This window comes from Mus caroli, chromosome 2 (assembly GCF_900094665.2).
Source record: "Mus caroli chromosome 2, CAROLI_EIJ_v1.1, whole genome shotgun sequence".
Taxonomy (NCBI): domain Eukaryota; kingdom Metazoa; phylum Chordata; class Mammalia; order Rodentia; family Muridae; genus Mus; species Mus caroli.
The window spans coordinates 25,116,811-25,130,328 of record NC_034571.1 but is presented as its reverse complement, the minus strand read 5'-3'; the positions used below and the strand labels follow the sequence as shown (position 1 = coordinate 25,130,328).

The 13,518-nt window shown below is 53.7% G+C and overlaps 1 protein-coding gene across 7 annotated transcripts in view; it reads left to right on the top strand.

Moving 5' to 3' along the window:
• The first annotated feature begins 1,210 nt into the window (after positions 1 to 1,210).
• Positions 1,211 to 13,518, top strand: part of Ntng2 (netrin G2) — a 58,148-nt gene continuing 45,840 nt past the window's right edge. For 2 of the 7 annotated variants that reach the window (XM_029474604.1, XM_021153801.2), the window contains exons 1-2: positions 1,211 to 2,197; positions 5,791 to 6,830. In XM_029474604.1, coding sequence (XP_029330464.1) covers positions 6,618 to 6,830 — 213 coding nt within the window. In that variant the 5' untranslated portion in view covers positions 1,211 to 2,197; positions 5,791 to 6,617. Of the gene's footprint in view, positions 2,198 to 2,718; positions 2,784 to 2,938; positions 3,320 to 5,790; positions 6,831 to 13,518 lie in introns of those variants that run through there. The other 5 variants (XM_029474607.1, XM_021153814.2, XM_029474608.1 and 2 more) reach the window with 5 other exon arrangements.

Genomic DNA, 13,518 nt, shown 5'->3' with positions numbered 1-13,518 from the left:
GGCACTGAGGCCAGGATGGGAACATGTGTGTGTTAGGGGAGAGGACGTTGGCCTGCATCTGCTTTCCTGGACAGCTTGGTGGGGTGGCCCTTCTTTGAAATCTGAGGGTGTGTTCAAGTTGGCACTCGGAAAAGAAAGGTCTTGCCATTCACAGTCGACAGACAGGGAAACTGAGGCTCTGAAAGAACGTGTGTCATGCCACAAATAATCCAGCAAGCCAGCCAGTGGAGGAGCATCCAATTAAGAACCTGAAAATCCATCTCTCAAACCAAAACCTTCCTTAGCTGCATGACCTTGGCCAAACCACTTAAGGTCTCTAAACTCCAAGTTGAGGTTAAGTCACACAGCTTGGGGAAGAACTAGAGACCGGTGCACACAGGCCACTTTGCATGCAGTCTGACATGAAAGACACTCTATAAATTGTTATTATTGTCATCATTATTACCAATGACAATCTTTAATTCTTCATTTCCTGCTTGCTTTGTCACAAAAATTCCAAATGTTATAGCCAACAGAACAACACTCTGTTAGGATTTAGGGGGAGATGTTAGGAGTAGGGAAGGGTTAAAGTGGGTGTGAGTGGAGGCAGTGGGGTGGGGGCTGAGGTACAAGCCTACCTAGTGACACCCTCTGTGACCTTGGACCAGTCTCTCTCTCTCTCTCTCTCTCTCTCTCTCTCTCTCTCTCTCTCTCTCTCTCTCCCCACCCCCTCTAGGTCCTTTGTTCTTGATGCATCCAAATGACATCTCCGTAAATACTGCAGCAAGAACCCACCCAAAGGGGACCAGGAGCACCCCCAAAAGACCCACAAAGCGCCCCTGGGAATACCAGGAAGCACTCTTACAGCCTGCACGCAGCCTGGCAGGAAGCCTCCAGGGGGCTGAAGAGAGCACAGGGCTGTCCTAGGACAGTCAACTCAGTGGCCTCTGCCCCGCATCTGCTGGAGTCCTCCCACGTGGTTCTCCCAGGCCTGCCCCAGGAAGGCAGAGAGCTCCTTAGCAAAGGCCCTCCTGCCCCCCTACTCTGCGCTCCCTGCAGAGCTGGCTTGGCTTCTCCGTCAAAAGCAGGGCCCATCAGGCTGGAGGCGGCGATGTGTCAGCTGGTATTCAGGCTTTGGTTGTGCGCTCAGAGCGCTCCCCCTCCCCAGCTCCCCAAATCCACCCACCCACCCCTTTACCCACTGCTCAGGGCCTTCTGGGTGGCAGCGCTTCACACAGAGAGAAAGAGACAGAAACCGAGGAGCAGCAGCCTAGAGCCCTGGCTGTGGGGGGTGGGGGCTGACTCACTTGGCCCCCTCCCTGGTGCCGATGGGGCAGCCCCCACACCCCTGGGCGCTGGCACCGAGTCAGGCCCCACAGTTGGGAAGAAGGGAGATGCAGCTCTGCTGTGCCTGACCCGAGTCCGCTGAGGATGCACCCCGAGCTCAGGGACCGGTTGGTCCTCGGGCCGACAGGCGATGTGTAGGCAGCGACCCCCCACAGCAGGCTCACTCCGGCGGCCGCCTGCTGGGGCCACCCTGGCCGCGGGCCCGCCGGGACACCACTGTTCACCGCGCCCCTCCCCGGGCCGAGCTCGTCCCCGGAGCCTCGCAGTATTTCCTTCCTGCACCTTTAAGAAGACCGTTGCTCCGTGGTGGGATGGTGTGTTAAAGCCACACAGAGGAAGTTACGCAGCCCGGATCAGACCGGGAGATAAAAGCCCCGATGGTGACCGTGAGTGATGGCAAGAGGATTTAGCCTCGGCATTAACTTGGAGCGGAGTGCAGGGGGGCGGTGAGGCGCCCCGCCATCTGGCCGGCGCCGCGCCAGGGGGATGTTCAGGCGCCTGGACCAGCAGCGGCGAAGCCCACCCAGGCCGGGGGCTGAGTGGGGCGCGCGTGCAGGTTCTCCCCTGGCTGCCCAGGGGGCCCCAAAAGTTTGCACTTGTTAACAGCGACCTCCCGATCGGCCCGGGAGGGCCATGCAAGCGGCGCGGTTGGCCCACTTCCCTGGCCCGCGTCTCCGGGACGGCTGCGGGCGGGCCCCCCGGCGGCCCGAGGGTTCCCCAGCCCAGATCTGACGGTGGCCACCGCAGCGGCAGCGCGGGGCAGGAGTCTCCAGCTCTCAACCCTGCGGCCCGTGCGCCCACCCAGCACCCGCCAGAGGGTGGCGGTCTCCGGCCTCTCGGGGCTCGCTCCGGGAAGCTGCTCCGAGCCCCGGTAAGGCGAGCGGGGAGCGCCGGGGCGGCGGGCGGGGACGGAGGCGCCGCAGTTTCGCCAGGGTGCTTTCATTTTGAAAAGGCTTCGGGTGACGGTGCCAGTACTCCCCGGACCAGGGAGTCACTCGGAGCCTCCTAGCCGAGGTTCGGACGCAAAGTTATCTGGTGACAGCTGCTACTAAAGGAGGGCTGGAGCCACGGAAGAGGGGTGTGTGTGCGCGCCGGGTGCAGCATCTTTAAGAAGTAGAGTAGCTAGTCTTCTCTCTGGGCTCCCCGCCACCAAGCTCGTCTTTTTCTATCCGAGCGCCTGTGTGGGGAGGGGATGGGTTGTTGCAATAACGCTGCTTACTCGTGTCTGTGAAAAGTAAATTAACCCTTCTCCGCCGGCGCTCCCCTCCCTAATTTAGTCTCCTCTGGGCTCTAAAGGCGCAAGGAGAACTCTTGACCAGTCAGGTTAGAAACTTCCTTCGGTGCTGTGGAGGGGGTCGGCAGGCGGAGAAGGGGGCTCCACCACCGTGGAGAGTCGCACTCCAGGGAGAGCAGAGGCGGGAAGTGGACCTCCGGATCTCGGGTCCGCCCGTTTCGGAGTAAGTTGCGGATCTGGGCTGGGGGATGGCGGCGACAGGGTCTCCGCGGAGCAGCGGCGCCGGGAAAAAGAATGCAAATAATTCCCTGGAGCTTTGCTCGGTGTCTTTTAATTAAGGGAGGCGATGTCAAATGAGGGGGCAGCCTGGATGCTAGCCTGGCCTTTATTAAAGGCGTGATTATTAATTGCGCCGGTGGTTTGCACCGAACTTCGGAAAGGCAAAATGCAGCGGTGGTTTGTGCTCTTTGTGCGGTGCACGCCACTGTCTACGCGCCCGAGCTCAGCGCGGACTCAGCCAGACTCCTGGGTGTCTGCGGGCCTCAGGCTAGCCCCGCCCGTCCTCAGGGACCTACACGCGGCGGCCTCAGCTACACGTCCTCAGAGCTGGGTGCTCTGCCCCGCCCCCAAGAACCCAACTTTTTGGGTCCCTCCCAGACGCTGTGAGGGTGACAGGGAGAAACCAGAGTCTAGAGAAAGCTCCCTTCCCAGAACTGGGGACACCGGGACACCCGAACCCGAACGTCCACCAAAGCAGCGGTGAGCGTGGGACAACCCAGGGCGGGGTGGGGGCGGCGGGGAGGTAACCGCCAGCCGTGGGGTTCCCCTTCCCTTCCCGATCCTTCGATCCTTCGTACGGCCTCCAAAGCAAGTTTCACACACCCTTCTACCCTTTGTCCAGCCTGGGTAGAAGAATTAACCTCCGGTGGACTGCCCCCCCATGCCTCCCCACCATCCCCAGGGACCCTGCGCCCCGCAGAGGCAAGTTTCCCACAAGGAGAGCGCACAGCCCGAGACTCCAGCAAGAGCCTGTTGGCAGTCCGGCCAGCTCGGAAAGGCGCTAATTCAATAAGACAGAGAAATCTGAGTTCAGAAATCCTGATAAAATCTAATTTTCGGGTTTTAATACCCAGGCTATCAGACCCCCCCGCCTCGGTTCCTGAGGACTCTTAAAAGAAAATAAAGCGCATTGATTCCATTTGTTTCAGAGAGCTGCAGTTTCTTAATAATATCAAGTGAAGATTTATTTTCCAAGGAGAAAACGATCCGCGAGGATACAACCTCTTACTCTCTCCCCTGCCGGTTCCTCGCTCCCTGCTCTCCACCTCGTCCCCCCCCCCCGCGGACTCTTGTCCGAGTCCCCCGCCCTTTATTTTCTTTTTGGCAAAAAATCTACTGTAATTTTCGAGTGCCGAGCTCACAGTGCCCCCTCGATGCCAGCAACGCCCAACTGATTGACGGGTTGTAAACACATTTTTCCCCTGGCAGATTTTGTTGTTTCCCCCACCCCCCATTTTCTAGGGATTGTGTGGTGCTTAAACCAACAAAATTGCAAAGCAATTAATAGATTTGCAAGTTGCGCTTGCTGCTCGCTGGGGCTCCCGGCCTCGGGGCCTCAGGGCCTCGGGGCCTCGTTGCCTCCCCACCCGAGCCGGAATCCAGCGCTGTCCCAGCCAGGAGCAGCCGCTGGCCCTGCAGATGAAGCCGGCTGCTGGGCCGGCCTTGAGAGCCGCAGCCTGGCGCTAGGTCGTCCCCAGCCGTCAGGAGCGCCCTACCTGTTAGTGAACAGTCGGGAGCCGGCTGCTGGAAGAATTAATTAGGGGCATGCTGTTTTCTGGGCAGCTCAGAGCTTGGTTGGAAACGTCCAAACCATGCCGCGCCCGAGTTACTTTATTTGTACTACATTTTCTCTGGTTGGGGAAAAAAAAATAGACGCTTGGTCACGTTCTTCCAGGGAGTTTTCTAGCAAGAAGTGAGCCCGGGCCGGGTCTAGAGCAGGTTTCTGTTTAAGCGGTCAGAGGAGAGCTGTGAAGTGTGGTCTGGCTGGATTCTCATCCATCTGTATTAGGAGTCTTTCATCCTAAGAGGGGGCAGGGGCGGTCTTAACCTAGATGGATGAGGCCCACTGCAGCCTGCAGCAGAATACTGGCTGGGGGCTTACCCCTGAGCAAGGAGCTCTCATCAGCCAGGCTGGACCAAAATGTCCCATCCTCCTGCTTGTCATCTGAGGGCAGGAATGTGCTGTGTCTGGGTGGCAGTGTTTCATATAAACACAATTAACTCCTCTGGGACTTTTGGTATATAATGGCTGACAGGGGCTTCCTTCAGGTGAGAGTCAGGCCGCTATATGTGAGGTTAGGTAATTTAAAGGCAGCAACTGTGAGCATTATAGCCAGAATAATTAATAACAGAGACTTTATTTATTTATTTCCTTACTTAGTTATTTACTTTCTTATTTTCTACATCCATCACAAAATCTTTGCTCCCATTGGCCAGGGGTTTTGGTGGGGGTCCCATGCTGCCCAGGACTCTTGATGCTCCCATGTAGCACAAGCCTGGGAATACACTAGAGTCTGAGAGTCATATGTTTCTAGACGCAGTACTCCTATTAACTATATCTATTTTCGCTTTTAAATGATTACTGCTGGCTTAAAATAGATGCTACTCTCCTAAAATGATTGCAAACTGTTGGCCTTGGTCAAAGAGTCTAACACAACAAAACACTTTATTCCTGTGGAAGCTTGCGGCAACCCGGCTTCTCGCTGTTAACTCATTTAATTCATGGTTTCTCGTGGTGCGGGTGACAGGGAGCGGACTGTGGGTGGCCCACACAGAGACCTTCCTATTGGGCTGTAGCGGGAGGAGCACAGTATGCTCTGTCGGATGCTCAGGGCCTCCTTTAACAACTTGGACATTTTGTCTGGTCTGGCCTAGTGTGTTAAGGCAACTGTTAAACCTTGGCTCTTGCGGGGGGGGGGGGGCTTTTGAAAGTTCCTGATCCTCAAGACAGGTCACTCCCACTGAACAAACACCCTACAGATGATAAAGAGATACACCACCTTTTTAATAGCGTGCCCACCTCTAAACATGTAACTCAGATATTAATAAAAAACAAAATAGCCCAGCTTTCTCTGGAGATTGTGCTAATGCAACCTATTTTTTGTACACATTTTGCCAGACAGCTTTGTTCTTCTATGTCTCTAACTGCTCACCCCCTTAATTTGTTGCAGGTGCTGCTGCTAATGAACACATTCTCTCTCTTTTCTCTTCACAATGAAAGTCAAGCCTGAGGTACCTGGATGAAGTGAGAGTTGAAGTCTCCGGAATTTCACAATAAGTGGCCTATGGCTATGAGCCAAGGTCAGCTGGCCCCCGTGCCTTGGCCCCACACCAGAGCAGAGGCGAATCCAGTTAACACCTCAGTGGCTTTTTGTATAGTCCATTCACAGGGTCGTTGTCACTTTCAGCCCATATGAAAAGAAATCTTTTTATTGGTCTGAGAGACCAAGTCCAGTCCCAAAGAGGGGACTGGTTTCCATCTAACACGCACACCTCCTGATTCCGTGTTATCTTCACCGTGCAGGCTGGTATGCGGTTGTGTGCAGCACGTCGCACATTAAGGGCCCTTTAAAGACCTGGATTGATTGGAAGGACAAAAATTAAAAGCAATCTGATCCAGCCCCATGCCGGATCCCTGCGGATTTCCTCCTTATCCCATTTCCATCCACTGTCACAATTTGAGAGTCTGCCCGATTTGATCAGCTTCACCTCCAGGGGAGGTGTAACACCAAGGTTAGGAGGACACCGAGTTACAGGCAACTTTTTGATCTGCCCATCAGCAGCCTGAGAAACGCTGGCTCTGGATTTTCTGTATCAGCCATTTGGAAAACACAAGCTCCCACTATTGGCAGACCTGCAGTGTTTAAGTCAACGGTACACCCCAGACACCACCGCCTGGCAGATGTGACATTTCCATGCTGAGGTCCCAAGTGCCCCCTGACCCCACCACCACCTCTCCAGTGCAGCTCTGGGCCCCACCCATTTGGACTGCGCAGCCATGCTGCGCCTGCTGGCTCTCTTCCTGCACTGCCTCCCGCTGGTCTCTGGGGACTACGACATCTGCAAATCCTGGGTGACCACAGATGAGGGCCCCACTTGGGAATTCTACGCCTGCCAGCCCAAGGTGATGCGCCTGAAGGATTATGTCAAGGTCAAAGTGGAGCCTTCAGGCATCACATGCGGAGACCCCCCTGAAAGGTTCTGTTCCCATGTAAGTCAGCCCATGGCTTCTCTATCACTGAATTGAGGGGTGGGGGACTGTGTGCAAAGACAGACCTGGGGGTGGCTGAGCAGAACCTGAGGGCCCTGCCTGATACAAGACCGACTCCAAGTCCCACCAGGGAAGATGCCAAAGCCAAGCTGCCCTGAGGACCGGGGGGCTGAGTGACATTTTGTGGGTGAAAGCAGTCTTGGCCAGCTGACCCTGGCATGGTTTCCTGCCAGGGATTGCACAGCAGTCCTAGTTCCTTGACTCAAAGCCAGCCCCTCCTCCTTTGCAGGAAGTCAGCATTCAGACCAGAGATCTGAATACTATCTGCAAGGTTACCCTCCAACCTGCATGGGTTCTCACCCCCTCCCCCTGCTCTAGTGGAGCACCCTCCCAACCTGCCCAGTCCAGTCTAGTCCATAGGTAGCATTCATGATCCTAGCTCATGCCAGGCACTGACCAGGCATTTTGAAGGAGGAAGCAGGGGTGGGGAGATCAGGCTAGATAGACAGAACAGCATCTTGGCTGGTGTTATCCCCTAGTCAAGAGGTCAGCACTGAGGTCTTGTCATGTGAGCTCCAAGAAGAAGGGGTCTTGGAGCTATCAGGAGCTTCAGTGCTTAGGCAATGTTAACGAGGGCAGTGGGAATAGCAGCGTTTGACAAGAACTCAGGATGTGGGGTCGAAAGCCCAAGCAGTGTTACTCTACTGGTTTTTCCCCTGGACTCCACCAGGCTGAATCTACCTTAAACAACGTCAGAATGTTGAAATGGAGGGAAATGTTGAGACAGGTCTCAGGCCAGTGTTACCATCTCCAGGTTCTGCTCTATCAGCTGTAAGGATGGGTGCAACAACACAGTACATTAAGGGGTCAATGGCTCTGTGGATACATGTTGTTCAAAATCAGAGTGGGCACAGAGAAGGTGTCCCAGACATTTGCTCGTTCTGGTCATATGGATAGGGAAACTGAGGTGGGCAGGGGGGGCCGGGGGGGGGCTTCAGGGAAGGCCCTTGGCCAAGGTCACACTGCAGAAAGTGGTGACGCTGCTGAGTTAGGCTCGGCCTGCCTGACGCAGCTGCCTGTCCCTGGCAGAGGCTGGGCAGAGCAGTCACAGGAGCAGGCAAGAGGGGTCCGATGTCACCCTGCAGGTGGCTGGTGCCTCTGCGTGTCCTTGGGGAAAGCTGGGTTTATTGCACAGTCAACCTGGTGTCCCCAGCCCAGACTCCTGAAAATGTCTCAGTCCCTTGGGGTGGCTTCAGTCACCATGCAGAGAGAGCAGCTAGCTCGGGAAGGCAGATCCCTACTTGGGCTTGTCAGTGGTGATGAGGCTGTCACTGTAGGTGGTGGCTGGGCCTGGGCCAGCTTAAAGAAGGGGAGGGAGTGAGGGAAGGAGAAAGAGAGAAGACAGCCCAGGGCTAGGAGCCAAGATTGGATTATGTATGGACATTGTCGAGCATCGAAAGACCACGCTGGCTCAAGACAGGCAAAGGGCCCTGAAAGTTAGAGCTGAGGCTATAGAGCATCCCATTCTGCATCCTTGTCTCAGCTCCTGTGGGAACTGCTTCAACCACACATTTCCCAGGCAGAGTCTCAACATGATTTTGTCTTTTAAATATTAATCATTGCCAGGGTTGGGGACAGTTCATGGAAATGGCTTCTATTTGAGTGTGTAGGAACTACAGATGACCACCAGAAGCAAATATGGGGCCCTCTCCTGGTTTGTGACCTTGATGATGCTGAGCTCTGGGGTCTGGATAGGTGGGAAGTCCAGGAGAAACCTCTGAGCATTTTATCACTTGCTTGATGGCTGCAAACGTTCCATGACAGGCAGGTACAGCATTGCCTTTGATTACAAGTGTGAGACTAGGGAGAATGAAGTGCCACAGGGGCTGGTGGAGGGCAGCCCTCAGAAGGTGCTGCAAGGTACACCCCAGTCTAATCCCTTTTTAAAGATTAGAAAGATTGCCTAAGTCATGCCAAGGTCAAGGAGCTTAGCAGGCAAGCCAGAAACTCGTCTGTGGCCAGAGCGTGTGCTTATCCACCAGGGTTCGTGGCTTCCCTCTCTGAGCCTCCGTTTTCTTCCTGTTTCAATAAAACACGCTAATGTAGGTGTAACGTCACTGCGCTGGCAGGGAGACAGCTGGGCCAGGCACTAGCGAGCACGGGCATGGGGGAGTGCTTTAATGTGCAGTGGCCGTAATTATCTTACGTCACCATTGTTATCGCTCCCTCCGTGGCTGCCTGGGTTTCTCTGCTTCCCTGGAGTATATTGCTTCACTCCAGCCTTGACCACATCCCAGTCTGCACTTCTCAGCTACAGGCAGCAGCAGGTGGTAGATGAACACCCTAAGCCAGAGCACGTGTGCCTAGCTAGCCAGCAGAGGGCACCCTGGTGGCAGCCAGACCACCCCGTGTCCTCTTAGTCTTCTAAGCTAGGGCCAGCTCATCCCTGCTCTCTGGCAATCCTCCTGCTAATGGGTATGGGCCTGCCTGTCCCAGCATGCAGGCAAACAGAGCATGAACCCTGGAACAGCCCTAGAGTACAAGACAGGACAAAAGGGCAGTTGCCCTTTTCAGTCCCAGGGTGTGGCCCCTACTGTCCCAGGTTCCTGTCCTTCAGCAAGGCCACTAGAGAATTGAATTGTAAATTCGAGCCTAGTAAGGAAGGGGAGGGGGATAAAAGACAAGATAAATGAATAAATAAAAACCAATTGGCTCTAAACGCACAAGGAAAATGAATAGGGATGAGCTTTCGGCAGTGGGTTCTTGGGCAAGGGTAAAATTTCAATGAGAGCTGCGGGTCACAGAGGGAGCCCCGGGAGGGGAGGGAGGAGGAGGAGGAAGACAGGGGGAGGAGGAAGCCTGCAGAAAAGACTCCTTTAACTTTTCATAGGGTGACAGCTATGGTTCCTAGGACCCCTCTGGCATGAGGCAAATGAACTGGAGCCTGGATGGGCAGTGTCTTAGCACATCCTGCCTGCAACCTCCATTCCTTTCTCTATGCCAAGGGACGGAACCTAAAACTTAGGACAACAGCAATGAAGCAGGAGGGATTGAGTGTGCCCAGATATCTTGAAGCCTCATTGCCAGAGTGTGGTCCCTGGACCCCAGCCTCATCTGCCTGAAAAACAGACTCCTAGGCCCTGCCCCAGACTGGCTAAGCTAGACTGTTAGGGCATGCATGCACAGACAGGGTCTGGCCTACGATCGGAAAGCTTATTCTGAGGGCTCAGGGGGTCTGCAGTTTCCCTGGGATCTCTGCAGCTTAAAAAGAGTGTTGATCACTTCTCAGGGAACGGGGGCGGGTGTGGGACCTGGGGGTCCCAAGAGAAAGGTATTGGGTCAGGCAGAGGTCATCTAGGCTGAAACCTTGAGCAGCAAGGTGGAGTACACCAAGACTGTGGTCTGTGCGAGTGAGACACTGGCTGCTTCTAGGGCAGAGACCTATTTTGGTGATAGTTCGAGACCTGCAATCACATCTTAGAATCATTACTTTGGGCTCCATGATCTGGAATAAGCCATTCAAATTCTCCACACTGGGCAGTGGATGAGGCTCAGCTACTGGAATGCACAGCATCCACAAAGCTCAAGGTTCAGTCGCTGACAGGTATTGTAGCTGGAGGGTCGGAAGTTCAAGGCCAGCCTGAGCCGAATGAGATCCATTCTCAACAGACAGAGGTGAAGCTGGAGAGATGTGCTTGCAGAGGACTCAGGGGTGATTCTTAGCACCTGCATCCTGGTTGATAACCATTTATAGCTCCAGTTCCAGGGGATCTGATACTCTCTTATGGCCTCCATGGGTACTGCACACATTTATGCAGACAAAATACAAAACACATTATATATATATATATATATATATATATATATATATATATATTNGTTTTTCAGGACAGGGTTTCTCTGTGTTCCCCTGGCTATCCTAGAACTTGTCCAAACCCAGAGCACCACCAACTCTGCCTCCCAAGTGCTGGGATTAAAGTCATACACCACCACTGCCCAGCATAATTTTTAACTTAAAAAAAAAAAAAAAGCACTGAACTTGGTAGCAGATACTTTTAATCCCAGCACCAAGAAGGCAGAAATAGGTAGATTTCAGTAAGCTCAAAACAAAACAAAAAACAAACAAAAATAACAAAGGACTACTGCCTACACGTTAGCTTCTCCACCTAAGAGCCTGCCTTGCCCATGTCATCACCTCCCTGACTAAGGAAGCAAATCTCAGAACTTGCAGGTGCTCAGTCAGAACTGATCATTAGCCTGGAGCTCACCTCCATCATCTTGAGTTTCCCGTGTTGAAATGTATCAACATCCAATTTGTCTAAGAAGCCTCCAGAGATATGACAGTTTGCAGTCCCATGCCATGTAAGTTCAACATAGGGTGGGGCTAGTAGGAGACCACACCCAGGACACTGTCACCAGCTCAGTGCCTGACACAGGTATTTGCTTCATAGGGCTCTAACCCCCCAGGCAGTAGTGGCATATGCATTTAATCTCAGCACTTGTGAGGCAGAGGCAGATGGATCTCTATGAGTTTGAGGCTAGCCTGGTCTCCAGAGTGAGTTCCAGGAAAGTCAGGGCTACACAGAGACCCTGTCTCAAAAAAAAACCAAACAACACAACAACAACAGAGTGCCTTCTTGTCATTTTCATGCCTGAGAACAGTTTGTTGGACAAGTGAGTGGATGGGCAGAGGGATGCCATGGACCAGGAAGGCTTCCAGGAAGAGGAGGGATGAGTGCTGCACCTTGAGGAAGACCCAGAGCTCCAATCAGGATCCAGGGCAACTGGAAGCACTCACTTTTCCCCTCACTGCTGTGGGACTGCCCAGCTCTCTGCTTATCGCAATTGCAATGTCTTGGAGTTGCCCACACCGGCCTTTAGCCTTCCAGGACAAGAAGAGATCCCAGGAGGGCATCTCATTGCACAGAGAAGTTTCCTGCTGTAGACAGACAGGAAAGGATGGGCTGTGCTGCCACTGAATGCCAGGCTGGTGGAGGTCACTGGTATTTCTGACATTTCTGGTGGCAAGCATTGGGTTAAGACATCCTGAGATGATCAACAGAATTTCAAAGTAGTGAGGACACAAAAGGACCCAGAAGAGATACCTACTCGGAGTACCAAAGACTTGGAGATCCTGGGCCTACCGCCTTTCTGAGCTCAGCTTCCTTTCTGTTCACATCTCAGTTTTTATTTTATTTTGCTTATTTTTCGAGACAGGGTTCCATAGAACCAAACTTGTCATTGCAGTTGCTATATAGCTGAGGCTGAACTTAAACGTGTGATCCCCCTGCCTCCACCTCACAAGTGTAGACATGAGCCACCACATCTAGTTTCTGCCATGCTGGGGGTTGAACTTATAGCCATGTCCACAGCTCCTACCCTGGTTTTTTGAGTACTGTGCCTTTAGGTGAGGCAGGCACTTGGTGGCTCCCTAGGCTGGCTTTGACACTGACCCCTTCTGGGCTGTGGAACTTTGGATGAGGCCTTGTGACTCCAAGCTCTTCCTTTCTCATCTGGAAGTGGGGTTGACACTTTCAGGCCTTCATGTTTCTCAGAATGAGGTGAAGCCAGCACCAAAGGAATGCCAGAGAGAAAAGATGGTTCCATGCTAGAATTAGCTAGAACAACAAATGGGACAAACACAAAGAGACAACAGGCAAAGATGGCACCTCAGTCAAAGTGCACGGCAGAGTTATAGGGGCAGTGGTCAGAGATGGAAATCCTGGAAGATTCCAAAGCAGGAGAAAGTGGATGGTGGGGAGGGGCAGGCCCCTGCTGCCGTGCCTGAGTGAGGCCTGGGAACAGGGAGCCACACCACTTACCACTGCACTCTCCGGCCAGTTTCTCCTAGTGTGCCTTTTAGGACAGATGTTGGCTGACTCTCTGTGGAGGGTCAGTGGGTGGATGGGGTGGCTACCCTACCCCATCAGCTCTCCAGGTCCCCCTCTGTTCCTCTCCTTCTCCAGTCATCCAGGACAGTTCCCACCCTGGGACTGCTATATAGTAAATACGAAGTCAATATGTCCAAACTTAAGAAGAGTCGGAGATTGTCCAAGGCCAGAGGAACTCCACTCAGTAAGCACGCGACAGTAGAGCCAACCCAGGGCAAAACCAGTGGCTGGCTGCTGGCTGCTGGCATCCCCTCTGGCCCTGCTCACAAGTGCCTGAGATGCACCTCATTCCTAGCAAGTACTAGGCTCCTGATGGAGTCCTAGCCCTGAGGCACCCCGGGCCTCCATCTGCCCATTCCCACTGTTCCCACCCTGAGCTTGCTCTCATACAAGGACTCAGGGCAGGATTCGTGGGACCTAAGCCGGAGGCCACCTGCAGCAGCCCAGAGCTGGAGCTGCCCTTCTGGTTTACGTGCTCACTTTCCAGCTCACCTAGGTGAACCCTCGAAAACTGTCACCTTTGTCCCCAGAGCTACCTCTCTGAACTGTATCTTGAAGACACAAGGAGTCAGGGATCTCACTCTTAGCCCTGTCAGCAATGGCTTTCCTGCGGCAGTACCATGATGGTATAAGGCCAGGCTGAGGTAGGACACGGTGGTGGTGGGAACATATATGATCATCAAAGTCAGCACCTTTGACAGTCCTTGAAGTAGGATTCTGGGAACGTGCCCCTCCGTGCTGGCCCATCTCCCCTGGCACCAGACATATTGTGCCTGTTTCTTCACTTGATGTATGTA